The sequence below is a fragment of the Syngnathoides biaculeatus genome, chromosome 9 (assembly GCF_019802595.1).
Source record: "Syngnathoides biaculeatus isolate LvHL_M chromosome 9, ASM1980259v1, whole genome shotgun sequence".
Classification (NCBI taxonomy): Eukaryota; Metazoa; Chordata; class Actinopteri; order Syngnathiformes; family Syngnathidae; genus Syngnathoides; species Syngnathoides biaculeatus.
In genome coordinates, this window is record NC_084648.1 from 8955814 (window position 1) to 8983400 (window position 27587).

Below are 27587 nucleotides of genomic sequence, written 5' to 3' on the forward strand. Positions count from 1 at the left end.
AATTGAGGTGTGAGCTCACGTCTCCGCCGCTCGGTTGATTGTGAAGACTGAGGAATACTTCCATCACGGCCCACGGCTGTGTATGGAAGTATTCCTCCATCTTCCCGATGAACTAATACTGCTATTTCTTCATCAGATGAGGATAAATTTGAGAAATCAGGGCTGGGCATAATGGTGTCCCATGTAATGGAGCGTTTGGAACCCCACGTAACACGTCGCATCCGCCCATGTAGGTCATGTGACTCGGGAAAATGGCAGCGCCCCTGAAAATTCGTAAAATCTTCTCAAAACACTGTTAAATGAGAGAGGATATAACATAACATTGTCAAGATAGAGTACATATTACATGACCTATTGGATACATTGTTAATGCAAACCAGTGGAATTCCCCTTTAACATTTTTGACATTCAACTGCAGGTGTGTAATAGTGTATGTTTTGTGTGTTACAGGACTTGTGTATTCCATGTTCTTTTTGCGCCTCAGCTTTGGCATCCTGTTTTGTTGTGCTTAGGGTTGTGGTGTGCTTTGCGTGAGAAAAATCTGCGTTTCTCAGGACAAGCGTCACAAAGATGTCTGCCCTCGCGGTGCAACACTTTCCACTAACACCGATAAGACAGACGCCCCCCCGGGGGACGCACATATTCATTTGATGATCAGATGCTCAAACATCTCCTCCCCCGCTGTGCCTCCCCCTCACACAATTCTCCTACCATGTAGTGTATTTCCTTTCATAACGGTCGGAGTCTACCAATAAGACACATCGAAGATGTTAAATTTAAAGAGAGACACGGCACCAGGCTGACCCTGTCAGTTCGACTGTCTTTCCCCCACACCATCTTAAAATGCTGACGTCAGCTCAAATGTGCGTAGAGCAACTGGAGAGTATGACCAACCACCACTTTTTGTGCACGTCTGCAAAGTTTTGCTGATGCTGCAAGGAACAGTCCATCACCACGTGGTGGTGCTAATGCGTCTTCTTTGCATATCTTGAGGAAAGTCCTCTTTTTCAGGCTCTTAGGTCACAACATTAGGTACACGTTTGTGTATCCACAACTGCAATGCGCCACATTGACTAACTGTGCTGCTGTTATGTCGTAACACTGCGTGTTACGTCGTGTGCAAAAACGTGAGCATGTTACTCTTTGTGTGTCTCATGTTAGAGTTTACATTAGTGTCCTTTTTTTTTGGGGGGGGGGGGGGGTGTTGCATGTTGTGTTACGCTAACGTATTATATGGTGATTATTACATGTTGTGGGTCTTTTTTGGTGAGGTGTTCCCTGTACATTCGAGCTAAGTATAGATTGTAGGATTTGCTTCATAGTGTGTATTCCATGTTAGTATTGATTACAAAGTCCTTTTTATGGTAAGTGTTACACACACGTTCCATTGCGCATCTAAGATATGGAGTATGTGGTGTGTATAAAGGGTTGAGCCTAGCTGTGGACTAGTTAACTTGTTTGTTGGGTTTCCGATCATGTTTATTAATAAAACTCCAGCATTAAAATGTAACAAAAAATCCACATGCATATATCAAAAATATTAAATAATAATTAAAAAAAACATCCAAAATGTTTACGGAACATTACCAAAAGGTATTGAAAACTAAAAGCAAACGTTAACAAAATAATCGTCAACAGAATTCAGAATACCAATTTAGTAGATATGCAAAAAATTTTGGGTTTTCACTCATTTCAATTTTCTTTACAATGTTTTCATCCATACAGACTAAAAATACTGGTTAACATTTCAAGAATATGCATCTATCATATGAATGTTTTTTTAAAATAATGTGCTATTTTTTGTTTTTCTAATTCCATATTTAAACTTTGTATTACAGCATTGGTGATTTGCTATCTATTTAAATATACATTGTTCAGCTACTGGTGTAATGAGTTTGTATAATACACTATATGAGTTTCACTTTCTATAAGGAATGACTTTTGTTCAAATTTCAAAATTTGAAAATGTGTGTGTCACTTTGTATTGTAATGTCTTTGTCCATTATATGGTGTCTTATGCATGTTGCGTTACATACATGTAACACAAGATGTGCCATCCACCCACAGCCACCATATTCCCAAAGTTAACATGCATCTGTGAAACACTGCGTGACATGTTGTGAGTTTATGTTCCGTGTTGTCACACTTTGCATTATCTGATTGTGTGTCACCATCTTGATGTTTGATATTATACTATTCAGTTAAGCTGTATTAATGAAACAGCTCATTTTGTGTTTATCTGCAATCATGTGTCAAGCATTATTGCCCTCGAATACAGAACGCCACACTTGTAGAAGACGAGATGTGTTCAGCAAGTGTACCCAATGAAGTGGCCTGTGAGTGTGTGATTGTGTGTGCGTTAATTACTTGAATTGTGCTTATCGTCAGTACGCCAGCAGGTAGTGTTGTCACTGGGGAGCTTCTTGAATGTGTGTGTGTGTGTGCGAGAGAGAGAGATGAATGCTGCCGCTGATATGATCGCCTTATCGTGTCAAATGAAAGACGGTGGAAATCAAACGAATGGACTGTATGAGCAGAATGACTCTTTCCTCAACGCCATTTCCATTTCATTCACAGTGTGTTTCCAGTTCTACGAAAACACAGCTGAGCACATTCCAAATTAGCAAGCGCTCCTATTTATATAGAATATTTACTAACGTGTTCATGTAGTGGTTGTATTGTGCCAGTGTGCCAATCACAACGATTTAACCCACATACAGTGGTACCTCGGTTTTCGAAGGTCTTGGTTTTCGTACTAATCGGTTTTCGAACGAAAATTTAGAGTTTTTTTTTACCTTGGTTTTCAAATGAAAATCGGTATTCAAACACTCCGACCAGCTGACCCACGACGATTTGTTATTGTGTTTTCGAGCGCACTCCCGAAAAAAACGGAAACGACATAATGCGAGCGACGCAACCAGTTGACCCACACACTCCTCTGCAAGCGGACATGCACCGGTAGTGACTTTTTTTTCCCTCCAATTGAGCAATATTAACCCCCGATCATGGCTCCAAAGAAGGCAAGTGGAACTGCTGGTGTTGAAAAAAGGAAAGTGGTGCATAAAACTGTTGACTTCAAGAAGGATTTGATAGCCGAGCACGAATCTGGTGTGCGTGTTCCTGAGTTATCGAAGAAGTATGGCATGGCGAAAACGATGATCAGCACCATCCTGAAACTCAAGGATGCCCTCAAAGGAAGTGATGTTGCTAAAGGAGCAACCGTGTTGACCAAGCAGGGGACACAGATCTTGGAGGAAGTCGAAAGGTTGCTTCTTATTTTCGTGAACGAGCAGCAGCTGGATGGGGATAGTGTTGGCGAAGAAGGGGGGAGACGTCGTCTGATAAGGCTGAGGGCAGGAAGCATGTCTCAAGTGCCGATATTAAAGCTATCTGCGCTAAATGGAACAACATCCATAATTTTGTCGAACTTCATAACTCGAATAAAGCTGAATTTTACAGAGCACTGCAAAATTTTAATGATGTTTCTGCCACTTCACAAAAGTGCTTACAAGATGGCAGAAACAAACAGATTAGTTTTTTTTTGTGAAAAAGGGGCGAGTCACCCGCACCGAAGACATTTAAAACTGTTGTTTTGCATAAATTTTTTCTTTTGTTCGATTAACCCTGCCTCTAGTTGCAAGTTATTTTTTTTTATACATTACGTACTTTCTGTGCAATTAAAGAACAATTTGTTTTCCCCCCTCATTATTGCTTGTTTAAAGTTATTCTGCATTTTTGTTAATAAAAAAAAAAAAAGGTTTACAAGACTGGGGGCCGAGTCGTTACAGATTTGGTAATGCACTCCTAGCCTAGCATACTCTTCTGGGCTAAAGCATACATTTTAAGCAAAAAAATAAATATTTCTTAAATGATTTAATTTTATAAAGTATTTAAGCTATGCATGTATTTCTACTATGCAGTTTATTATCAGGAAAAGCTACAAAAATTGCTTTAAAAAACAATTTTGTAGGCTTGGAATGCATCATTTCATTTTCCATTGCTTTGATTTTCGAACGTTTTGGTTTTCAACCGGCCTTCTGGAACGGATTGTGTTTGAGAACCAAGGCACCACTGTAATTATTATTTAATCAATAGACCATATCTGCGATGCTCCCCTCGTATGGTGGTAGAGTGTAATATTTATGGTTCTTTATAATACACACCTGCTGATCATCTTTTAAAGATCCAGCATAGAGAGCCTCCTCGACTACTGCTGCACAAGTTTGTTTGAGTAGCTGTACTGCAAAGGACAGTAAGGATCTGCAGCGAGTGGTAAAAGGAGCAGAGCAGGCTATTCGGGGACACTACCCACCCTCTAGGACCCCTACAGACAGATTAATGTAGAAAACCTGCAGATTCATAAATGACCCCTCTCATCCCAGACACTCCCTCCTCGGCCCCCTTTGCTCTGGAAAACTCCACAGGACAAAGTCTGAAAACCACAAGACTTCAAAACATCTTCCAACGTCAAGCTGTGAAGTGCATTTTTGCCGCTTTATTCATATACACGTGTATGGATCAGCATGGATTAGCAAGCTACTTGATGTTTGTTTGTCACTATTTACACACAATGTGTATAAATGGGCGCTATTAACAAGCTAAATTGTTTCCCGGATCTCGCATCTGTCGGTCCATTTACATAAATGGCATCTTCAGCACGGTGCATTTATTTGTCCACTTATAAACTGGCTACCTTGTGTTTGTCCCATCATGCATCTTGTTTGTCCATTCACACACACATGGGTATAAATGGGCATTTTTAACAAGCTACATGATGTTTGCTCGTCACATCTTTGTCAATTTGCATGAATGACATGTTCAGCATGGTGCCTTGTTTGCCCCAGTCCATTTTTTGCCTTATTCCTGTGCGGATGTGCTAAATTACCATCTTTAATAACCTTCCTTATCTTTGTTGTACTGCATGTTTGTTCTCCTTTCGTGTACACGTATGAACAAGATAGATAATGTAGGCTTTTTGTATCTGTGGATTTACATGGATAACGCGTACAGATAGGCACGTTTAACAAGCGCCATTAGGTTTGTTTGTAAGTGCAATTAGCTTTTATTTGTAAATCAATACGTATTGATTGCGGGGCCGTCCTCCCTTATTATTTTGATTGCTAAATTCAACAGTAAGTGCTGTTGCCCCCCATGAAAAAGCAATACGCTTTCAATCAATGCTGTATTTACTAGGACTGAAGTATGAATGACATGGCAAGGCAGCCAACATGTTGCAAGATGCCATCACAGATGCCGTCAAACAACTGTTTTATCCCTTCAATCCCAACTGTTATTCTTCACAGCCCATGCTAATCCAAAATATTTGACTTTTTCAATGAAAAGGTTAACAAAATTGTGATGTCATGACAGGAAGATCAAAACACTTAAGAATGTTTGAGCAGAAGTAAGGGAAGGGCTACTCATCTAATTATAAACAAAACACCGCACCAAGATTTTACAGGTAATCTCGATTCTCATACGCAAACTATCTGGCTAAACTATTTGGTTCTTCTCTCTTTTTAAATTTTTTTTAATTTATGGTTTAGACACAAGCTCTTCAAAAGTCTGAAGTAACATATGGTGTGCCGCAGGGATAAATTTTAGGCCCAGTATTGTTTAATCTGGAACTGCTCCCTCTCTTGGTGATGTCATCAAATGACAAAAATAATAACAATAAATGTCCAATAATGAATCCTATTTTCCAATAACGCTATTAATTTTTACGATTTACCAAATTAGCATTTATTTCAATTCCATCCTCAAACTTTTTCCAGTGTAATTGTCTGAAGTATGTGAGTTTGAGTTTTCTGTGCCAAAATGAAATAAATGATTCTAATTTGAATGAATTAATACTGGCAATTAAAATGTCAAATAATTCATATAATTATCCATTAGTTGACTGAACGAAATAATTTATTGCTGTTTCCTCAAGGCCACAATGTGGATGTGAGTCGATTGTAAATTGACTACAATAAGACATTTATGTCACATAAAATAAGTTATATTCAATTAATGATAGTGATGCATAGAATTTAATTTGAACTTGAAGTAAAAGAATAAGGCAATTCAAATAAACGTGAATCTATTCATATAAATGTAGTTGCCATGGTAACGAGCTGAAAGGGACCAAAAAGCAAAATATATGTGATTAAAAAGACTTTGTTCAGAGAAGGAATTTAATACACAGCATTTAATTTTTCCTTCACACAGAAAAGGGCTTTCTTTTCTACTTTCCTCTTTAGACATTGAACTTGGGCGTCTTAGGTTGAACCCATTCGCTCTTGCTAGCTAAAACATTAGCACTGTATGTCAAGGATTTCATGTCGAGTCTTATTGTGTGTCGCAAGCAAGGCTTGAAAATTGCATTTTGTTTTCTGGTGATATGGTATGCTAGATCAGACCATTTGTAGTCTCTTGCCAACCCAAAGAGCAGCACCAGAAGTAAATTATCCAGTGTGGAGTCGTACTCCTTTTCATAAATGAGTATAAAAGATGATCGTACATTGTGTGGCGATAACATCATTAGCAGAGATGAACGTTTTGGAAGAAAAATTGTGTCCTGATGCCATTTGAGGCCCATTTTTAACCATAAAAGTAGGGCCACCAGTAAACAAGTGGAGTACATAGAGTAGGCGACGATTGAAGATTTAATATTTTGCGAATTTCTGGTTGATAGTACGACACAATGTATGCTGAGCAGGGGCAATTCTAGATCAGAGGTTTCGGGGTGAAGGGAATTTATTTTAGGGGTGCCCCAGCACAACTAAAAATAAGGCTAGGAATGTCTCTGCCAGTCTGTAAACTGTTAACACATTTGCTTTAATATGATCACATGTAATACATGTACGTACATGTACTTTAGTTTTTTTGTTCATTAGTTATGTTACACTAAGTACTTTTATTTAAAATTTTTGTAGGTTGTTTAAAAACATGCACCTACGATGAAAATTGCAGACCCCTTCCATGATTTCTAAGTGGGAGAACAAGCAATATAGCAGGGTGTTCAAATACTCATTTTCTTCACTGTACATAAAGAACGTGGACATGGGGGAAGGTGTACACGAGTGTGACGCTGATCCAAGAAGAAGTGGTGTGTGTGCGTGCGTGCGTGTGTTACTCGCTCCCTAATGACTTGCATGGTTTGTATAACCCACTTAAAATAAATAAATAAAAACAGAATTACTCAGATACATTTAATTTGCTGGCATGTTTACGTGTATTTGCGGAGGTGTGTGTGAAGCGCATGAGTCATGTTTCTATCCACAGGCCTTCGAGAGCATTAGCGTATGTGGAAGGATGCGCTTATGATTGATGATAATCCCTTCCTGTCCCTTCAGGAAGTGCCACACATCCATTCATTAGGATGACGATGCTGCAGGACTGCAGGTGTTGCTGTCAGAAGGCAGCTTTATCATTCATAACTTTTCCAACATCGTGTCAAGGCAGACGGACTGGCTATAGTGTATTTCCCGGGAAAAGACGGTACCTACAGGTGATCCTTCCAATGCTTGCCAAGCTTTAATTTCGCAAGTGTTTGTGTTATGCTAATTAGAGCTGCAATATTAGCTTTGCTTCTTTTGTTTAGTACGCCTTCTTTGTTGCTGTCGATTGTAAGCAGGGGACAAAACTCAGTAGGCCGATTGGACAAGCACGACAGAGATGAGATGAATAACCTCACTAATCACAAACACACAGACTTTTGCGCGCTCTCTATCTCGCTAGCATACAAGGTGTACCGCTGATGGAATGCCTTTGAAATGGCCGGCGCCGGTGTCGCCATTAATGGTGGTAATTTCCTTCCTTCCTTCCAGGTTTGGAAGGAGCAGGTATGTGTGCGGCATAGACAAGTTCGAATGTCATGTCACCGCAACGAGAAAAGTATAAACACACGGTCACACAGGTGCACAGACACTGCACTATCGTTTTTCAGCAAAATCAAGGCATGAAATTGAGGCCGCCACAGCACTCGAGTGCGTGCCTTTACCCCCCCCCCCCCCCCCCGTGTTTTGTCGCGTACATTAAATTACGTGTGTAACCATGTGACGCTCTTCTTCTTAAGTTTCAACACTTTCAAACTCAGCGACTATGTTGAGAGGTTTGCATGAGCCAAAATGAGGAAAGTATAAAGTTTGCCCGACTCAAAGTAGATGCGTAACGATAAAAGCAGAACCATGTGACGATGGGTTGTAATGCTATTTTTGTTTTTTTTTTTGTTGTACCCCCTTTGTCGTTGTTTTTCCATTCTATAAAATGCTTCATATTTCTACTTGCATTTATATACATGGGAAATTGGAAACACAAAATGACAAAATTCAAAACCAAATACCAAACCAATCATGACTAAAACACAAAATGTTGCACTCAAATTTCGATACTTAACCTAAGTCTGACCAAAAGATCCATGTACTTACATTTGAATTTGCTTTTTTAAAAATGTTATTTGGTTTTCATTTTTGCAATATAGATCTATTTTGCAGCTTGTGAACCATATTTTGTAATTTTTGTTTGCGTTTATGAAAATGTTTTGCATTTTATAAACCTATATTGTAATTTTACACATAGAGACAAACAGCTGCACTCACAATCACACCTAGGGGCAATTTAGAGCATACAATCAATGCATGTTTTTGGGATGTGGGAGGAAACCGGAGTGCCCGAAGAAAACCCACGCAGGCACGGGGAGAACATGCAAACTCCACACAGGCGGGTCCGGGATTGAACACGGGACCTCAGAATTGTGAGGCGAATGCTTTACCAGCTGACCCACTGTGCCGCCCTAATCAGTATTTAAGGGAAAAAAAAAACAATCTCTCTCTGTCATCAGTTCCAACTGAAGTGTTTTGATATTTGTGAGGCATTTATTTCCTTGGGGGAATCGTACCGATGCGCCCGCATGAATTCATTTGGGGTTAATCAGAATCACTATAACAGTGGCAGGTGTGCTCTGACCCCAATTAAAATGAATTTCCACGTGATTGCTTGCAGTAATTCTCAACACATCTACGGGAGGGTGTTTGTACCTGTGTGCATGTCATCATAGTTTATTTTTCTTCCCCTTAATATTTGTTTTTTTTTCAAATTTGTTTTGCAGGTTATAGAATAGGTTCACTACAATAGAGGAATGGAAGTGGGGAATATGGGGAAAAAAATTATCAATACATCAATTTTTACATCCACTTATCCTCATAAAGGTTGCGGGAGTGTTGGAGCCGATCGCAGTTATCTTCGAGCAGGATGCGGGGTACACCCTGAAATGGTTGCCAGGCACACTCAGGGCGGATGACAAGGACGAGCAGTCACACCTAGTGACAATTTGGAGTCTCCAATTTATGCACGATTTGGAACATGGGAGAAAATCCACGCTGGAATGCGGAGAACATGCAAACTTCAACGGTGGACGACTGGTTAGCATTTCTGCCTCACAGTTTTGAAGACCGGGGCTCAAATCCCAGCCCACCTGTGTGGAGTCTGCATGTTCTCCCCGTGCTTGGGTGGGTTTTCTCCGGGCACTCCGGTTTCCTCCCACATCCCAAAACACATACATAGTAGGTTAACTGAAGACTCCAAATTGCCTGTAGATGTGAATGCGACGATATGTGCTCTGTGAATGGCTGGCAACCATTTCAGGGTGTACCCTGCCGCTCGCCCGGAATCAGCTGGGACAGGCTCCAGCGTACCCACAACGCTGGTGAGTAGAAATAGTATGGATGATGAATGAATATATTATCTTTCTGTCAAAAATCAAACATGACGTGGAACATTATACCAACTGTGTCAGTCAAATAAAACGCATCTTCACAAAAGTAGCTTTCAATATTTCCGACTTCAAATTGGGGACAAGGAGATGTTAATGAGGGCCCATTAATTCAATCATCCAATTAAATCCCTTAGCATGTTTTTCTTGACCCTTTACTTTGGTCTGGGATGATAAAGTCTTAAGCGCGGTCAAGTGGACGACGCTAATTCAAGTAGTTTACGAAATGACTTGAAGCTGTTTTCGGCTTCTCTTCATACTTTATAAAACCAAATTAACGGCACATTGCCGAACCTTTCAGACCGTTCTCATCAACGTTGTTATGTTGAGCCTCGCACTGTATCACATCGTTTATTTTCCGAAGGAACACTCATTTTCTTTTTTAATTCAACTCTCTCCCACCGCTAAGCTACGTGACGGCAATCACTAGGCCACAAACGATAACGCCTGTTGCGTCTCGCAGCTAATCATACATAATGAGCAGAGTTCTTTTCACGCACAATTGGTTAAGTGCTGAGAAATTTGCAACATTATGAGCTATTCTTATTGCTGAAACTGAAAGGCTTTCAAGCTATTGCTCCAGAAATGAGGACTCCATAGTAGCACGTTTTCTGCAAATCTTTTCAAACGTATACAATTATGTATGTAGAAGCAAATTGCAGAATTCAGTTGACAAAGTCTTCAACGCAGTTTTCCTTTTTTACGGCGTGAAGACTTTTTCGTGTCAAGTTGCCTTGTGAGTTGAAGACGCTGCTTTTCTGTGAGGAATACATCCATCCATCCATTTTCTTTGCCGCTTATACTCACGAGGGTCGCGGGGAGTGCTTCAGCCTATCCCAGGTCTCAATGGCCAGGAAGCGGGGTACACCCTGAACTCGTTGCCAGCCACTCACACTCACAATCACACCTAGGGGCAATTTAGAGTGTCCAATTAATGTTGCATGTTTTGGGGATGTGAAAGGAAAACGGAGTGCCCGGAGAAAACCCACGCAGGCACAGGGAGAACATGCACACTCCACACGGGTGGGAGCAGGATCGAACGTGCTTCCTCAGAACTGTGAGGCCAACGCTTTACCAACTGGTCCACCGTGCCGCCGCGAGGAATACAGTTTAATTTAATTTATCCCTTGATTAAGATGTCAAATTATCACACTGTGACTCCACACACGCTGTAGACAACACATGCTCACCATGATGAAAGCCATCCATGAGTCCAATTAAATATTCCCCTGTTTTTGTTTGCTGCCCCCTCCAAAATAAAAGGTAACACGTACTGTAGGTGGTAGTAGTGTGCATGACAAATGTGAAGACTCACGCCCAAAATTAGCAAAACTTTTTCTCAGCTCAACTTTACTCTTAATGCAATTTAATAACAACTACAACTTAAAGTGCTGTAAATGAATCAAACATATAAAACCATTAAATCATTCCGTGCCCGCTCTTTAAAAGAAAAGAAAAAAAATTGACCCTCACTATATTGCTCTGTGACAATATGAGCACCAATCCCACCAAAAGAAAGACTAGACTCTCCCTTATCGCCAAAAAAAGAAATTAGACAAAATGAGCTTTTTGTGAAAAACGTCAAAACTCATGTCGTCCCTCACAACATCCATCAACCTTTTCTTTGGTCTTCCTCTCGCTCTTTTGCATGGCAGCTCCATCCTCAGCACCCTTCTACCAATATACTCACTCTCCCGCCTCTGACCATCTCCAAACCATTGAAGTCTGCACTCTCGAACCTTGTCTCCAAAACATCCAACTTTGGCCTACCCTCATTTCTAATCCTATCCAACCTGTTCACTCCTAGCGAGAACCTCAACATCTTCATTTCTGCCACCTCCAGTTCTGTACACTCTTCTGTCACATAACACACCAGACACCTTTCGCCAGCTGTTCCAACCTGCTTGGACCCGTTTCTTCACTTCCTGACCACACTCTCCATTGCTCTGTATTGTTGACCCCAAGTATTTGAAGTGGTCCACCCTCGCTATCTCTTCTCCCTGTAGCCTCACTCTTCCCCCTCTACTTTTCTCATTCACGCACATATATTCTGTTTTACTTCGGCTAATCTTCATTCCTCTCCTTTCCAGTGCGTGCCTCCATCTTTCGAATTGTTCCTCCGCCTGCTCACTGCTTTCACTGCATATCACAATATGATCTGCGAACATCATGGTCCAAGGGGATTCCAGTTTAACCTCATCTATCCATTACCACAGCAAATAGGAAGGGGCTCAGCTGCTCGCTGATGCAGCCCCACCTCCACCTTAAATTCTTCTGTCACACCGAAGGCACACCTCACCATTGTTCTGCTGCCATCACACATGTCCCGTACTATTTTAACATACTTCTCTGCCACACCAGACTTACTCATGCAGTTCCTCTCTTTCTCCTCTTGTCCCCCCCCCCTTTTTTTTAAATCCCCAAAACCTGGGCTCTCATCTAAAAAGTGTGCCCACACCCGGAAATGTGGGTAAAGTGCGTGTGCGAACATTTTTACCCAAAGAATGGGATTTATCAAATTGGATTTATGTAAGGGAACGTGTGTAAATTTACACAAAGCTCTGATCATGTCTAAACAGAAAACCTTGTGGTGGAAAAATAAAATTACAAATAAAATGCACAAATCTAAGAACTGAACACATCTAAGTGCGCATCCAGCGTCTTTTTTGGAAAAAAATCATTTTTTAAAAATGAAACATTACATTTTAGAAACATTTTGCATTTTCTTTGATTGTTTTGCAACACTTCTTCTCAAGGAAATTACGAGAACTTTGGTAGTTTATGCAAGCTAATTCTAGACGTAATTAATCTTTCCTCTGCATTACTTGAAAACACAAACTGTCGTCATGCAAGACACCGGGAAAAAAGGTGGCAGTTGATTCTGGGGATGTTTTGCTTTGCTTTTTCTTTTGATGTGTTACAACACTGACTCCAAAGGATGCACTGCTGTCACGTGAGACCTTCAGAAAATGAGATCGTCCTTGGTTGTGGACATTTTGCTTTTTCTTCACCTTTTTTTTGTTGGTACTCTTCAAGCCCGCCGCACATCGAGTGACATTGCAGAAATAATAAAAAACGCAATATGCCGGGTTTGGAGAGTTGGCCTATATTTCCTCGGAAGGTTAAATTTGTTCACTTTCAGCCCCATTACTCAGTGTGCGGCGGGCCTTAAGTACACTATTCCTTTATGAGACTCTCACAGGAGGTGATTTCCTATCCAGCCCAAGAAGAGATATTTAATAGAGTCATTTCAAATATGTCTTGGCCCGGTCACAGCTTATTTCATGAAAAAAGCATCAAGGTCACATTTAAATGAAAAACAGTACCGTAAATGTTATAGCTTTAATTTAAAGGACATCCTTCTGAGTTGACAAAGCATAAGATGCTTTATCACCCAAGGCTGTTTTTTATTTTTTTATTTTTATTTTTTTACCTTTTCACCAACTAACTTCTTCTGCTGACTATACCTCATCTGAAATATGAATACATTCAGAAAAATCAATACCGACACTGTGACTAGACGAAAAGGTGTGAATGTTGTAAGCAGAATGCACAGGAAAGTCTAAATGTAGTTATTCTCTATGGGAAATAGTATTATTTTTATAATAATTACAAATAGATTGGTTTTTTTGTTTTTATATAAAACAATTATTGTATCCATTTTATTTAGGTAACACAAATTATTGCATTTAATATATTGCTGACTAATGTAAAAAAAAATCTATGGTATAATATGTAAGTAACTATCTTATTTACTTTTTAAATAAAAATATTTTTTTAAATACTAGACAAGTATTTTTGATAAACGCTTTAATCCCTAAAATACATAAATGGTAAAATGAAAACATAAGGTAGAAAATGATATAGAACCGGTCTAAATGAGTGCTTATTGGTCCAACTGTGCAGATGAACTGGCTCTGATGAAAATGAAGTGAATAGCACATGCAGTAAAATTTACATATTTAAAATTAATTTCCTATTCATTCATTCATTTAAAATTTGTATTCATTTATTTGCACAGAAAATGGATAAGCGACGTTTTCAAACATTTTTAGTCCGCCAGTCATTAGGGCGTTTGCCTGTCTGCATTTTTCTTGGAGCAATTTCGCAAATTTTAACCACACCAATGCATGCAACACAAAATCACTTCCCAAAACTATTCACAAATAAAATATTACATTATTTTTACAATTTGCAACCGTGAATGTGGGAGAATTGTATTTTCCAGACGACAAGCCGCTACTTTTTGCAGGCACTGTGAACCCTGCGGCCTGTTTTCTGATGCAGTTAAAATGTTTTTTTTTTTTTTTTTTTTTCCCGCTAGTGGCTACGAGTTTAAAAGTACAACAAACAAAAACTTGTTTGAATGAAATGGTTCAAACACGGCCGTCCTCACGTGGGCATGTGCAGAGGCTTCAAATGTGTCGAAGAAGGAGATTTAACTTTCAGCGGGTGTAAAAGAATCTATATCAATTGCCCGTAGATTGTAGAATTATTATTATTTTTTTTTAATGATTAAAACAAAACATTTGTTTGATAGTAACTTTTAATTCAAGGAAACCGGTGGCTGCATGCTCAATATGCGATTAAAACTATTGTGGATCAGAGAAGTAGATAGCATTTTTTGTTTGCTGGAGAGGGATCATTTACATTTGCCTTCATATTTAATTTGAATCAATACAAGGACAACTTCGACCATTTTATTTGAAAGTTACCTTCTCCCAAGGTTTTTTTTTTTTTTTTTTTTTTTTTTTTATAAAGGTTCCAAGTATTTTTGTAATATGTTAGACTAAGATTTTGTGGTCTCCATAGAAATTCATTGATTTCACAAATGCGACACACTATGATCTTTCATTCATAAATTAAAGCCCGCCAAGCTGCCTAATGCAGGTAAATATCAGCGTTGGCTTGTAACCACCACAACTCCCAATTGACACTTTCTCGGGTTGTATATGTATTAAGCCCAAATAACACAAAATGCATTACACTCAATGGAAGGATTTTAAGAATACGCAAATGGATGACTACACGCCATACTGGTAGAACTGGGTCAAGTTATTCTGAATAAGTGGCAATTCTGCCAAATGGCCGCTGCATGGAATAAAGCAAAGTAAAGCAAAGTGAAAAAATAAGGGCAGTTGGTCCTGATGAAGTGGAACACGGGACGCATACCCGAAAGTATTCGTCCAGCCCACTTTCATCAATGGGCTGGTTTTTAGGTCAGCCACAAAAATCTGGCCACTTTGAAAAATGTTTTAAGCTATAATCTCAATAATTGAGTACGAAATTGTCTTGTCTACTTTGCACATTTTCAGCTTTTAGGTTTAACCATTTTAATATCCACCTATCCATTTTCCGAGCTGCTTATCCTCACAATGGGCGTGGGAGCGCTGGGGCCAATCCCAACTATCTTAAGGCAGGAGGCGGGGTACACCTTGAACTGGTTGCCAGCCAATCGCAGGGCACAAAGAGACAGTCGCACTCACAATCACACCTAGGGGCAATTTAGAGTGTCCAATTAATGTTGCATGTTTTTGGGATGTGGGGGGAAACCGGAGTGCCCGGAGAAAACCCACGCAGGCACGGGGAGAACATGCAAACTCCACATAGGCGGGGCTGGGTTTTGAGCCCCCGATCCTCAAAACTGTTTTACAGAACGCTTTACAGCTGTGCCATCATTCTGCCCCGTTTTAATATATTTAGATGAAAAAAAAAAAAAAAAGATTTATCTGGGTTTATAACGTTGGAGACCCCTGTGGTAGAAATCCATTTTTCCAGCTCATGTTACTGGTATTTGATTGACAGCTGAGCGGGGCGTGGTTCCAGCACCTTCAGCGGACACGCCCACACTGTTCAAGAGTGGACAGAAATCCTTGATTTAAAAAAAAATAATACAAAATTCACAGTTTTGAAGAACTAATTCTATATACCATACGTGGTGATTTTTTTTTCTTTCAAATTTGCCAGGAAAGTTAACTATTGTTCTTTGAAGTGTGTCTAATTTACATTTTTATTTCACTTTGCAAGGATTTTAAATATATTTGGCGGGTTAGTGATCTCTGAAAAAATAATAAATAAAAAGAAGTTATGAGTCAGAGGGTTTATCATTTCTAAAGATAGATGGAAATATGATCTATAAATGATGCAGATCAGTAGCTCGCTGTGGGGGATCCTGTGCACTCGCTAGTTCTAAACTATGTGAATAAATGCATGACACAGCGGCCAATGCGCGCACACACACACACACACACTTACACAAACACACACAAATATTTAGTGATGTGAATGCACCAGGGGGATGTGGGAAGCCACATAGCAGGTGATCTTGTAAAATTGTATTATACATACAATGATAAATGGAAAGAGCACGGTGACTCAGTGTTCAGATCAGCGGGTGATGCAACTTGGCAGCACTCCTAACATCTTTGTGAATATTCCCCCCCGCCCCCCTCGCCCCCCACACATGACATCATTGTTGCTTTACGAAGACAATGGCGTCGGCGACTGAGAGCTGACATCAGGCGGAAGGCAAAAAACCCTTCACAGTCATCTTCGCATTGTACCCAGAGTGGAAAGTCACCTTGCGCGGCGGCCTGCTCGGAAATTGGCCGAATTATGAAGCACAACACCGACAGTCACGTGACCGATTATTAAAGTGCAATTATTTCTATCGATGGCCAGCGGCGTCGCATCCCGAGCCAGAATTAGCGTCCTCTCCGAGGTGTGGCTGAAGATTGGCGAGGCCTCATTTAGGTGGTTAGCCAAGCTAGCGGCGATCGCCTCTCTCGCCGCGAGCCTGGATTTCCTTGAATGAAGGAGCCGTCTCGATCGTGACGGGAGGAAATCGGCGAGCAAGAGGAAAATCAAATGTTTGATTAAAACAGAGCATGACAGGATATTATTCATTTAGAAATTCTGGGTCAGGCTGATCCCTGTCAACCTTCCAAGTTAATTTAACAGTTTCATTTTTCATGTGCTTTGCCATATTAAGAAATTCATCCCCTATGGACTGTTTCACTTAGTAACGTGAATTTTGGTAGGCCTCTCTGAGTCAAGAGTGGGCTGACAAGAAAGTCTCTAGAAGTCTTGCCTCTTTTCTCTTGGCAGGGTGCTCGCCGTAGACATCGTCCCTCTCTTGCTTGGGCTGTGTGAGGTCCCCAGCTGACTTTGGGGTGGGGGGGGCTTCCCCCGGTTTTTGCTGTCTGTCATACTTCACACACTATATTTCACACATTCACATTTCATTCAGGGTCCCCTGGGGCTTGGGGCCTGGTACGAGACGTGATGAGGCGACTGCTTGGCCGGCTCCTGGCACATCTGGTCTGGTTGCCCTTTCTTTCTGCCCTGCCAGCCCTCCAATTTTTAAAGCGCCACACTCCCGTTACTGGGGGAAGGCCAGTGTTGGGCTAGAGAGGACACTTGGGCGCCTGCTCTTTGGCCCTCCAAGCCTCTCTCCCTGCAGGTTTTTAATGAACCACATACATTTGCACATCCTTTGGGGATCTGGTTGGCCTGGGTGGCGGGTAAGAATCGCTGGTCATCATTGGGCGCGGAGGTTGATGGTCCGGTACCCTTCCCCTTCCTTTCAGGACAGGTTGGTGCGCTTTGGTTGGGCTGGGGTGCTAAGGAGTGGGTGACATCACCCTGGCTAGGTCCCACATGATATGGGTGGCTCGCTGGCTTTGGGCTTGGAGTTTTTCCTCAATATGCTGGCTCAATAACGTAGTAGTAGACTGACATACATGTAATTAGGTGTTCATTCACTAATAAGTCCCATAGACACGCTATAGCCTTTAATCGCTTGTGCTGAGACTGCTAATAAAAACAAGGGTCTATTATCATATAACTCATAAATTCTTACAGGTGTTTAGGCATTATAAAAGCATCCACCCGCGCCAATCATCAGTAACACTCCCTTGGTCATTCCCCACATCCTGTGCTGACCTTTTCTCTCCTCTCATCTCGTTCTCTTGGTTAGTTATTCCATGTCATCGCCAGGCATTGTCTCATCCACAAATAAGAACAGCGTTTGACTCTTGTGTCGTTACTTGTGGTCAAATATCGAGACTCTCGAACAATTTTTCTGCTATTCCACTTGTCCGTTTTGTGCCCGAAAAACAATTTCTGTGCATAGCTTTTTCAATAAACAATAATACTAAAACAGCAATTAAAAAAAAAAAAGCGCACAGGCAGTACGGTGGAGACTGGTGAGAAAATCTGACTCACATTTCGGTGTGACGGTCTGAGCACTCCCCTGTGCTGAAAAGTCTCGTGATTAATACGCATGCGTTACTAACAGGCGAACTCTGGGTATGAAACAGACGCTTCCTGGGAAATCCCCCGGTTTCATAGTTCCCCTTCTTCTGCAAAGAGGGACCCAACATACGTTATATCCTAACTCGAACCTAACCTTAAAACAAAATTTGATGAAAAGATATAACACATATGTGTACGTTTGCTGAGTTCGTCTTTCTGAGACGTCCATAGCGAACATGAACAGCCGGCGACAAGTTGTCGAATGGCACATGTTGAAGCATGGATGGGGATGTTTCAGACTGGCCGGACATTTACGAAATATACGCGCATGCGCATTAATCACAAGGAGAATTTTCAGCACCGGGAACGCTCACACTGTTACACCGGGGTTCAATTCCCGGCCTCGACTGTGTGGAGTTTGCATGTTCTCCCTTTGCCTGTTTGGGTTTTGCCCCGGTACTACGGTTTCCTACCACATCCTCAAAACATGCATGGTAGGTTACTTTTCGACTCTAAATTGCCCGTAGGTGTGAATGTGAGTGGGAATGGATGTTTTGTTTCTATGTACTGCGCGATTGGTTGGCGACCATTTCAGCGTGTACCTTGCTTGACACTCGGCCGAAGGTACCTGGGAACGATACCAGCATGCCTGTGACCCTAGTGAGGATAAGCAGTGTTGAAAATGGATGGATGGAAAAACAGGAGCAGAGGGAGATTTTCAAGTGGCACAGAGCATGACCAGTTGGGTCCGTTAGCACATCTGCCTCAAATAAATAAATAAGTAAATAAATAAAAAGACACCCCTACAAAGACACAGGAAGTTTGTCATTTTGATTTGAAATGGGCATTTTTGATCAGTAGTGGTAGACAGAACATTTAAAAAATTCAGGCCCGAAGGACAGTTTCATTCTGAAACATGACATTTGGTAAAGCTATCTATCATAAGTATACTGACAAAAGTGTGTCAAGAAGCCGTGTTTGAAGAGAAAACGAAGAATCATCTTTATTGTCATGAACATGCATGCATGCACACAAAATTTGTTCTCCCATCACAGTGAACACACACAAACACTTGTTAGTGGAACACACTGGAGCAAGGGGGTGCAGCTGAAGCGCCTGGGGAAGACACGGGAACTCTGCTATTTTGGTTCCAAACCAGCATTTTGGCTTAGTAACGGTCTACAGAATCTTTAAAAAGTTCAACCATCAATTTGGCTTTCCATCCGGAAATTTGCTCAACATGTTTATCGAGAGTAGACCCACAAAAACACTGACAAGCCATGCCCGAAAAGATACAAGAAGTCTCTCCTTTTGATTGGAAGTGGACCTTTTTGTTCGGTAGCTGTCTCTAGAATTATTTAACCCCAAACTTGATATCTTAAGCAGACCCACAAAAAAAAAAAAAAAAAGAAGCCATGCCTGAAAAAACACATGGAGGCTTTTATTTTGGTTTGAAACTGACATTTTGGCCTATTCGCGGTCAACAGATTTTTTTGTTAATTATTATTTTTAAAGACTAGAGCGAAGGTTCACTTTGGAGCATGACTTTTGAGAGGCATGCCTATCGTGAATAGACCCACGAATATTCTCAACAACTCATGCCTGGAAAGATGGGAAAGCTTCCATTTGTTGCGAGTCCTTCAAACCATTTCCAAAGGTTAGTCAGACGGGCCAGGAACTCGAGTTTTGACCAATTTTGAACCCTGTGTACAAGATAGATGGATGAAATTCTTATTATTATGCTGCAAACGTTGCTTCCTCTCAAACTGATCTGCATTAACTATAAAAACGAACAGAACCTTCGCTCATATCCTCGCTCACTCCAGCGCCGTCCGCGCCGTCGTGCGTGCGTGTTTGTGTACGCACTCTTACCTCCCTCCCTCGCCGACTTGACACTCAGTCGCTCGGTAGAAGGCGAGCTCGGCGGATGCTCGGAACGCTGACTTCAGAGCTGCGAGAATGCATCTTTAATACAATTTCAATCAGTGCAGCACAGGTCAGTAGTTGAGATCTTTTATTTATTTTTTTTTGTTCTTCACAGAGAATGAATTTCATGGCTCTATTCATATATTCTGCCATTTGATTGTTTTAAAATAATTAATAATTGAGTATGAATTGGGAAGAACTGTGGGTCGGGGTAAGGGCTGCTAAAGACAAGTAATAAGAATGATATCTCTAGGTAATATTAAAACTGTGTTATGTCTGTTTTCCATCCACAGTGTCGTGGTGGGGAGGGGCTGTGTCTGTGTGTGTGTGTGTGTGTGTGTGGGGAAGGGGGGGGGGTCTCTCACATGACGTTCACCTGCCTGGAAGGTAAAAAAAAGTCAGTTGGAGACGGATGTTGGATCAACTCACGTTGACACGCGCCCGTGGGACCAAGGGAACCGATGTGGTGGTGGCACCCTTTTTGAGGACTCAGGACAATTTTTTGGGTCTTTTTTTTTTTTTTTCCCACCCTTGCTCTAAAGACCACAGCAGAAAATGAGACATTTTTCCCCACTTTTTTGGTCAAAGTTAAATCCAAACAGGCAAATTTCAGCTATTTCTGTGAATATTTCCTCATTAAATTAATACATTCTTCAACTTGAAATTTTACAAAATATTCTAAAAATATATTAAATCTACATCTTAGATTACATTCATGTTAATGAGAAGTAAAACAAGCAAGAGTTGTTAATATTAAAACTTTATACTAAAGGCCGTTTCTATCCCACTTGGCCAGTTTCGGGTCCGATTCCGTGTCGGCTATCTGAACCTGTTTCAGGCCTCGAGCATCGTAAGTCTCGCCATGCGATCGGTCACTCCCAGTTGTCAAAACAAAGTGATAAAAAAAGAAATCAATAAAATAACTGTTGCAAACTAAGTCTAAGATCAATAACTGAATTGTAAGCAAAATCTCATGTCAACTGGCTGACTTTGTGTCCATTTTAAGCTTTGTCGTACATTGTAAGTTTTGTTGTGCGACTAATCGCTCCCAAACTCTTGTACCGTTCAGGCTAGCACTCCACGACGTTTATCTCAAACCATATGAAGATTTTTCGTCATCTTGTCCATGTAAAGTAGGTGAATAGTTGTCATTTTGTTCTTTTTAATATTCGTCGTTCCCTCTTCTTGATTTTGTTTTGACGTTCTTAAACTGTTCGTACTACTGACGCTTAGAACATACTAAAATTTAAACTACAAAACTGGATTATGTACATGTTCTGAGAATTGAAAGATCGAAAACTCCTGACATATTACCTATTTATTAATTTCTGGGCGACCCTCATCCGTATCATCTCTTTTGACTTAATTATAATCGCGTAGAAATACAATTTTAAAAATTTACCCCAGGAGCCATTTTCACTTCACAACCTGAAATTGGATAGCCAGGAGACATTTTAGCCCCAAAAAGTTGAAAAATATGGACTTTTTAGTAGTTAGCTCTGGCTTCTTGGAGTCTGGATTATTTTCACTGATATTGTTGGTGTTCTGATTACTTTTTTGTTTGACGTGAGGAATCATGGATTCGCTTCAGAACAGACCCATGGACTGGACCTCGTCCAGGCCTAGCTTCCCTCCCCTGCAGGACAGACTCAACAGCACGCACGGACTCGGTCTGGGCCCGGGCATCCCGTCCTCCGACGAACTGTCCGACCTGAAGAGCATGCTCCTTTGGACCCTGCACGAGCCGAGCACCATCGCATTGACGCTCATGTACACCCTCTCCTTCCTGCTCGGCTTCGTGGGCAACCTGATGTCCCTGCGGGTGCTCACCAACCGCCGAAGCCGGGGTCTGGCGGGCGTCAGCGCCACCCGCAGCCTGCTGGTCAACCTGGCTGTCTGTGACCTGGCCGTGGTGTGCGTGTGCATGCCCGTCACGCTGGCCAGTCACATCTACACCGCCTGGGTGTACGGAGATCTCTTGTGCCGCGCCGTTCCTTTCACGCAGGCCGTCTCGGTGTCGGCCAGCGTTCTGACGCTCACCGTGATCAGCGTCAACCGCTATTACAGCGTCCGCTCGCCGCTCAGGGCGCGATCCATGTTCACCCGCCGACGCATCCTGGCCACCGTCGCTGTGGTGTGGGCGGCCTCTTCCGCCATGTGCGCCCCCATCGCCATCATGAACCGCCGGCAAGAGATCAGCTTCGAGACCTTTGCCATTCTGGTCTGTAAGGAGGAGTGGCCCAAGCCTCGCCTAAAACAAGGGTATGTATGGCAAAGTTGATGTAAACATCAGAGGTTAGAGCGGGTATGACTTACATTTTTGAAACAGAACTACATCTTGTGTACTAATTAATGCGAAGCACTACTAGTTTGTCAACACTTCTGAAACAATTTTGATTTTATTATTGGAGGGTAAATCATCTCCTCATTGTCTCCACAAACAGTATAGTTTGGTCATGCGCTACTATACCGACCTTTGAACATACCAAATTTCCACTAGTGCAAGTGCAATTTAAAAACCAACAAACTATCAAAAAACAAACAAAACAAAAAAAAAAAACCACCTAATAACAACAACAACAAAAAGTTAGTTTCATCTCATTGCCCTGCAAGCTACTTATGTGATCCTTGGGTGCCACCTGGTGCCAACGGGCACCACATTGGTGACCACTGCGGTAGGGATTCTGGTCAGGCTAGGGTTTGGGTTAGGTAGGAAAAGGATTACCTTTGGAGGTAAGGGTCAAAGTTTTCCATCCTGGTGTTTCAGGATGAGTACCCCAAGCCTAGCCTTGAACATGGGTATGTTCGCCAAAGAAAATATAGGCTACAAAGCTTCAACAATCAGTGTCCTCAGTTTTCAAACGTTTATTGAATGTGGTTAAATGAGAAGGTGATGTGACACAGCTGGTCTCAGATTTTGTGGAACGTGGTGCAGCCATGAAATTCCAAGTTAATTTGCCATCAAATACCTTGCCTTTGTAGTGTATTCAATTAAATACAGTATGGATTGACCATGAGGCAAAAGATGGGGCCAGATCTTTTCCACATCCATCTGTTCATCCATCCATTTTCTGAGCCACTTATCCTCACGAGTACTGGAGCCTATCCCAGCGGTCAACGGGCAGGAGGTGGGGTACACCCTGAACTGGTTGCTGGTCAATCGCAGAGCACATAGAGACAAACAGCACCTACGGGCAATTTAGAGTGTCCAATTAATGTTCCATGTTTTTGAAATGTGGGAAGAAACCGGAGTGCCTGGAGAAAACCCACACGCAGGCACGGGGAGAACATGCAAACTCCAGACAGGCGCAGCCGGGATTGAACTGTGAGGCCAACGCTTTTCAGCTGCTCCACCATGCCGCCCATCTTTACACATATTTTTTTTAAAACAAATTACTGTCTGGTCTACTCTGTCATGGTATTTTTAAACAAATTTTAAGCAAATTCTCCTTTAACTGAGGGAGGGGGTTGGGATATCTGAGTGAGACCTTGATGAAAAGATGCGGCAAAGTAAGTTGGAGGGAGAGAACGATCAAGGTGTTGTTTAACGGACTGGTGGCGTTTTATTGAGTTACTGGATGAAGGGATAGGAGTTAGCGTTTCGTAAAGTGAAAACATGAAAACATTCCCTCCATCCATTTTGTAGTACTTATCCTACTCATGCTCACTGCTGAGTTGGTGAGCTAGAATCTCAGACCAGTTCAACAGTAGACTACAGTTCCCTCGGAACCCTGAAGAGGATCAGCGGTAAAGCGGAAAAAGGATGGATGTTGAATCAAGATTCATGTCGACTCTCAGGATTGTCAGGCATTTCCATTCTGCTCGTAGCGGTCTTTTTTGTTCGCAAGAAATAAAAACTTTTTAATGACTTCTCTCACTTTCATCTCTTTGGGAAATCACCTCCGTCTCCCAATATCTCCTCTTTCAAAATTAATCGGGGTCTCGCTTTGCCACGGAATAAGAATGAACCGGCCTCGGCTACAACTGTATGAGTCTTAACACACAACGGCGAGACAAAAGTCCTTCGACACTTCATAATACCAATTTGACGATGGCCTTCCGCCAATAAACACCGGCCCCTTGATTTAAAAACCTTATTAATAAGCAGGTTAATAGGTAGCCGTAATTAACTTCAAGCCATGCGTGTTTCAACAGGGCAAGGTAGAGTTCACCAGGGAAGTTTCAAACTAGTTGGTGTGTGGTCATTCATTTTCTGAAACCATGCATCTGTATTATATGACAAACAATTAACTCATGTTTGGTACAAACAGGATCTCAGTTACCTGGCGATCAGCCAGCTGTGGAGGATGCTAGTGTTCTTCTTTCAAATTTCTCAGTGAAGCTTTTATGCAAGCGAGAATAACCTTCATTTCCTTGTGTGACTCAACAGTGTCACAATACTTTTCGTGAACATTTTTTGGTCTATATATCTACTGCAAGTAACTTTCAGGGACAGGCCGACCAATTAAATACTTTTAAACTAGAGAACAGAACATGAAATGAAACCTGCAAATCCATCCATCCCTTTTTCTGAGTCTCTTATCCTTATAGTGGTTACGGGAGTGCTGGAACCTTTCGCAGCTGTCATCGGGCACGAGGCGGGGCACACCCTGAGCTGGTTGCCGCCCAATCGCAGGGCACATAGAGACAAACGGTCACACTCACAATCACACCAAAGGGCAATTTAGATACTCCAATGAATGCGTGTTTTGGGGATGTGGGAGGAAAGCAGAGTGGCTGGAGAAAACCCACGCAGGCACAGGGAAAACATGCAAACTCCACACAGGCGGGGCCGGGATTTGAACCCCCGTCCTCAGAACTGTGAGGCAGACGCCCTAACTAGTTGTTCACCATGTCTCCACCTGTTAATCTACTTGTTACTATGCATACAACAAAATCGTAGTTTTGTCTTCAGCTAAACAAACCCATATTTTGCACACAGTAAGAGCATTCATAAGTAAATTAAGATTAGATCATTAATATTTCAATATTTGTCATTTGGTGCAGCATAAGATTTTTCCAGTGTAAAAATAAAGGTTGAAAATCACGGCTTTATCTTCTCGATTCTTCTTACGCAGATACAACGTGTTGCTGTTTGCGATGCTCTACTGCCTTCCGGTCCTATTCAACCTGACCATTGGCTTCCTGACTGGTCGGCGTCTGTGGGGCGGCACCCGGTCCGATTTTGCCGACTTGGATCCACGCAGCCAGGCCCTGCATGTCTCTCGCTTGAAGACCCGGCAGAAGATCGCCAAAATGGTGGTGTGCCTAGTGCTGCTGTTCGCCGCTTCGTGGCTTCCACTCTACGTGGCCGACCTGTGGATCGACTGTGAGCTCCAGCCGCCCCCCTGGCTCCTCCAGACCCGACCATTCGCCCAATGGTTGGGTCTCACCAACTCCAGCCTCAACCCTATCTGTTACTGTTTCATCGGGGACCTCTACCGTTCTGTCAAAGTGATAAGGACACGGTATTACCAGAAGGTGGCTGCCCTCTTCGGGGGTGCCTCCTTTGTCACTTCAGGGGTGGAGGGCTCCCCGTCCGCAGCCGGCACCTTGGAGCGAAACCGCATGGCTGCGGCTGTCAGCGTCTCCGCCTCGGTGGCGACCATTCCTCGCCTGTTGAGCTTGGCCCGAGCTAAGAGCCTCAGCCAGAGGGTCTCAGACAACCGTGATGGATCCGACCAAAGCATCTCAGACTGGTTCAGGTCCAGCCCGAGTGTGTGCGAAACTAACAGTGCCCTTTTCCCCTGCCAGTGGCGCACTTGCGATTCAACCCTCGATCCCTCCCTCGGTCTCTTTCGTCTTGACTTTCTGCCTCCCCGGAGACACTCAGCCTACGACAACTTTGGGTCATTACCCCCGAGAATAGAGTCCGAAGTAGGCACACTGCCAGCGAGGAGGCACTCAGGAGACAGACTGTTCGCTGCGTGTTGTGATACGAAGACAAAGCATTAACTACCCATAGTTTCCCACTGATGTTGTTTGTTGCATCACCATTCGAAACTGACTTTGTCAAGGCTTGCAGTCCAAAGATGCTCATGGAAATCAATGTTATGATCAGCAAAGCCAGGAATCAATAGAAACTTCCGCAGAACGCAGTGATTTAGCATAAACAAAAAAATGCGGAGAACATTACTTGTGTCCAAAAGGTCATTTTGGTAAAATGTCACAAGGTTTAACATGATTTATTTATTTTTAAAATCATCCACAGAAACAAGCAATCATTGGAAACAATTTTTGTCGCGACAGGCGTTGCTCGAGCATCCCAGAAACAGTCTTCACGCGGCACTCGAGAACCCCAAAGACACAGAGTATGAAACTAGCGAGTGAGATACGGTCGTTATGGTTAAAACACACACAGAGTGCCACTTTGCCAATGACAACTTTGGGTCATTACCCCTGAGAATGGAGACTTGAAACAGATCTTTTCCCTGTCGGGAGCCGCTCAAGTGACAGCCTATCCAGTGCATGTCGGGAATATAAGACAAATCATTACCGACGGGACGGTGCTTGGCCAGACCAAATCTGCTGAGAATAGAGCTGGCGGAATGAGCGGCGCATGGAAGTTGATTGTTTCACATCAATGTTATCTATTAAACTCCTCGAGGAAGTCAGGAATCATTTGTAACAGTCTTTGATGCAAGGGGCGACATTTGAATGTCCCAAAGAGACGGAGAAGGAAACTAATGGTTTTTGGTGAAATGTCACAATGTCTTTGTCTCTGCTGGCGGTCCGCGGGCAGCCCATAGACGCTGAAAATGAAACTCGGAGTATGAACAGCATGTCAAATATGATTGTTCTGATCAAATCTCAGAAGGTATCCTACATACATTCTTCAATGTGTTAAATCCCCCACGGATCCCAGGATGGCTTTGTCACAACAGGCAGCGCTCAGACATCCCAAAGGGTGCTTCCTGGTCTTAGAAAATGGAAATGTCAAGTGAAAGCTGATTATTATGGTACAATGTCAAAAAATACAAAAATAAAAAAATCACTGGTGCAGTGAGGTGGTTCCGATACGGGGGATGATCAAGCATCCTAAAGATCCCAAAAGATGCTCTCTGGTCACAGAAAACAAAGTTTCCTTGTTTTGATAAAATGCCAAAGTATCACACTTCTTCTTTTCCTTTCGGCTTGTCATGTTAGGGGTTGCCACAGCGCGTCATCGCATATGAACGCATATTTGTTTGGCACAGTTTTACGCCGGATTCCCTTCCTGACGCAACCCCTCTCCATTTAGCCGGGGAGAGAAGCTCACAGCACCTGGTATTCCCAGGTGGTCCCTTGTCCAAGTACTAACCAGGGCCAAACCCGCTTAGCTTCCGAGATCGGGCGTTTTCGGGGTAACATGGCCGTAAGCTTCAAAGTATCACGCTGATGTGGGTTTCAACCCTTGTGGAGGTTTGAAGTTGTTATGGGCAGTTTTTGTTAAATGGGACGGCGCGCGAGCATCTCAAAGAATCTCTCACCTGCGTTGTTTAAGCATGCCTGGAGACGCTCTCTAGTCATAGGGAATGAAGCTGGTGGTCAGAGCAGTTTTTGAAGCTTCACACTGTTGATAAGTGATGGATCCCACAAAGGCTGGAACTCATTAGAAACAGTTTTTGTCGTGACGGGCAGCACTCAAGCATCCCCAAGAGACTCTTCGGTC

At 42.3% G+C, this 27587-nt stretch overlaps 1 protein-coding gene across 1 annotated transcript; it reads left to right on the top strand.

The window, feature by feature from the left end:
- The first annotated feature begins 20395 nt into the window (after window positions 1-20395).
- LOC133506327 (galanin receptor type 1-like) lies at window positions 20396-27272 on the top strand. The gene is made up of 2 exons (XM_061830364.1): window positions 20396-22198; window positions 25015-27272. Exons 1-2 carry the CDS (start codon window positions 21513-21515, stop codon window positions 25889-25891), a joined length of 1563 nt encoding a protein of 520 aa, XP_061686348.1. The 5' UTR covers window positions 20396-21512; the 3' UTR covers window positions 25892-27272.
- The last annotated feature ends 315 nt before the right edge of the window (window positions 27273-27587 follow it).

Bases quoted from the DNA above. Each gene is read 5' to 3' on its own strand.
- LOC133506327 (XM_061830364.1), top strand. From the start codon at position 21,513: ATGGATTCGCTTCAGAACAGACCCATGGACTGGACCTCGTCCAGGCCT. The intron at 22,199-25,014 runs GTATGTATGGCA...CTTCTTACGCAG, and splicing joins AAGCCTCGCCTAAAACAAGG to ATACAACGTGTTGCTGTTTG.